The sequence below is a fragment of the Asterias rubens genome, unplaced genomic scaffold, assembly GCF_902459465.1.
Source record: "Asterias rubens unplaced genomic scaffold, eAstRub1.3, whole genome shotgun sequence".
NCBI lineage: Eukaryota > Metazoa > Echinodermata > Asteroidea > Forcipulatida > Asteriidae > Asterias > Asterias rubens.
In genome coordinates, this window is record NW_022985758.1 from 34268 (window position 1) to 36701 (window position 2434).

General features: G+C 39.5%; 1 protein-coding gene across 1 annotated transcript; it reads right to left on the reverse strand.

Moving 5' to 3' along the window:
* Positions 1–223: 223 nt before the first annotated feature.
* On the reverse strand, positions 224–2032 carry LOC117306647 (the record flags this gene model as incomplete). The annotated part of the gene is given in 3 exon segments (XM_033791130.1): positions 224–363; positions 1389–1501; positions 1779–2032. Coding segments are annotated over 3 exon segments (371 nt in total), but the record flags the coding sequence as incomplete, so codon positions are not given.
* Between the last annotated feature and the right edge of the window lie 402 nt (positions 2033–2434).

Here is a 2434-nt window from a genome sequence, read left to right on the forward strand (position 1 = left end):
ACCTCGTCGCCAGAGTATCGTAAAAGTTATTAAACAAAAGCACTAAAAAGAGACATTGTTATAAAGGACAGATGTAAGACTCCGTAGTTTTACACTTAGTGTAAAACTACGGATTAGATTGGCAAGAAGTGAAAAACAATATTGTGCACCCCCTTGTAACACCTCCCTAAATTAGCTTATTATTTTGTCATGCCACTAAAATTATACCTTAGTTTTGTCAAAGAAAATAAAATAAATAAAAGCTCAAAAAGGTTCGCTTTTTGAATCCGTCTGACTGGACCCCTCTTGGCGTTACAAAAACACTCCTTTATACTGTCCCTGCTTCCACCTCACGTCCCGTCAGAAACCTTCTTCACGCTTCATCTGGATTCAGAGAAAAAAAAAGTAAAATATTATAGAAGGTGGTTTCAAACCCACATTCTGTAGTTAGGGCCCAATTTCGTAAAGCCTGTAAGTACACAAAAACTTGCTTTTAGCTCAAACAACTTTTGTTTTAAAGCCTTCGGACACTTTCGGTAAAGAGTATTGTCCAAAGGCCCACAATTCGGGTATCACGTTTCGGGTAACTTACGTTTATTGTTAATAACAAACCTGTGAAAGATTTAGGCTCAATCGGTCATCGAAGTCGGGAGAAAATAACGAGAAAACCCACCCGTGTTTTCCGTGTCGTGACATAAATCCGATAATCGACAATCGATAATCGACAATTTTGTATTAATGTTTTTTTTTTTTTTTTCAAAAAGTAAAGCATTTCATGGAGTAATATTTCAAGAGAAGTCTTTCACCATTACCTTCTGTAAACCCTGTTGGTTATTTGTAAATCCGTGACCTTTTTTCTGTTCCGAAAGTGTCCAATGGCCTTTTAAAGGCAGTGGGCACTAATAATTATTAGCATAAAACCTTTCTTGGTGACGAGAAATGGGGAGAGGTTGATGGTAAAAATCATTGTGAGAAACGGCTCCCTCTCAAGTGCCATAGTTTTTCGAGAAAGAAGTAATTTTCAACGAATTTGATTTCGAGACCTCAGATTTAGAACTTGAGGTCTCGAAATCAACCATCTAAACGCACACAACTTCATGTGACAATATTGTTTTTTTCTTTCATTACTATATCGCAATTTCGATGACCGATTGAGCTAAAATTTTCACAGGTTTGTTATTTTTTGCATATGTTGAGATACACCAATTGTGAAGGCTAGTCTTTGACAATTATTACCAATAGTGTCCACTGCCTTTAATTGAGCAAAAAAAAAGGATCAGCCAGAATGCAATGTTCCTATTGCTGCGACTGGTACCCCGGTCATTCATTTTTCTTGCTAAGCAGAATTTCCTGCTCACAGCTTAATTAATTTAACTTGGGCCATAAACAGGACACGCAAATAAACTTACCGCCTACCGCGAGGAGGCCCTGGAGGAGGCCTGCGGCCAACGACCGCATTGCATTGATGGCCTTGCTCACATTTGCAAGTGGTCCCGTCTGCCTTAACGAAGGTATTGTCCAACTGAAAGTAAAAGCATGACATTAATATTGAAAAATGATGAGTAATCGGGAAAAAAACATCAATTGCACGGTCTAAAAAAAGAAAAAAGAAAAAAAAAAGAATAAAAGCAGTCAGCCCCCTAAAAATACCATGCAACATGTAAAACTTTGAATTTGTTTAGTTATTGTATAGTAAGACTGGATTTTTTTTGATTTTTTTTCAGTTTTCGGCAATAATTTTTTTTTTGCTCAAGCAGCTCATATAACTGGGCCCTGGGTCTCTTTCAAGCAATGCTTACCTTAACATACTCGTCTTCGACTAAGCAGCCGCACTCTTCCTTGGGGATACAGAGCGAGTAGTGCCCCATCCACTGCCCATAAGTACCTTCCAGACATCCACAAGTTTTCTGTGCAAAACATGTAGTCATCTGAGCCGCACAGTAGGCTTCGTCTGGCTCGCCGTTCTCAAGGTACCATTCACATGACGGATAATCACACTGTGTTGGGCAGTCAATTTCGTCCAAACCTTCGCACGCAAGTACTAGTACTACGTCTATCGCAACAAAAGAACAACAAGGAGTAAAATAACACTCCAATCAAACTCACGGGGTCAGAATTTACCTTTATTCCTGGTCAAAGGTAGTCTGGGGTCGATATTTCATAAAGACCTAACACTGATCTTAGGGCGTGTCCTAATTAGCGGCTACAGCTAGCTACGGCTACGGCTACGGCTAGATTTCCGCTTCATTATGGGTTGAAGTGTAGGAAGTCCTTAGCAACACCTTTAGCAACAGCCGTAGCCGTAGCCGTAGTCGTAAATTCGAATACAGCCTCAAAGACACTGGACACTATTGGTAGTTGTCAAAGACCAGTCTTCTCACTTGTCGCATATCTCAACATTATGCATAAAATAATAAACATGTGACAATTGACACCAATATTGGTCGCCGAAGTT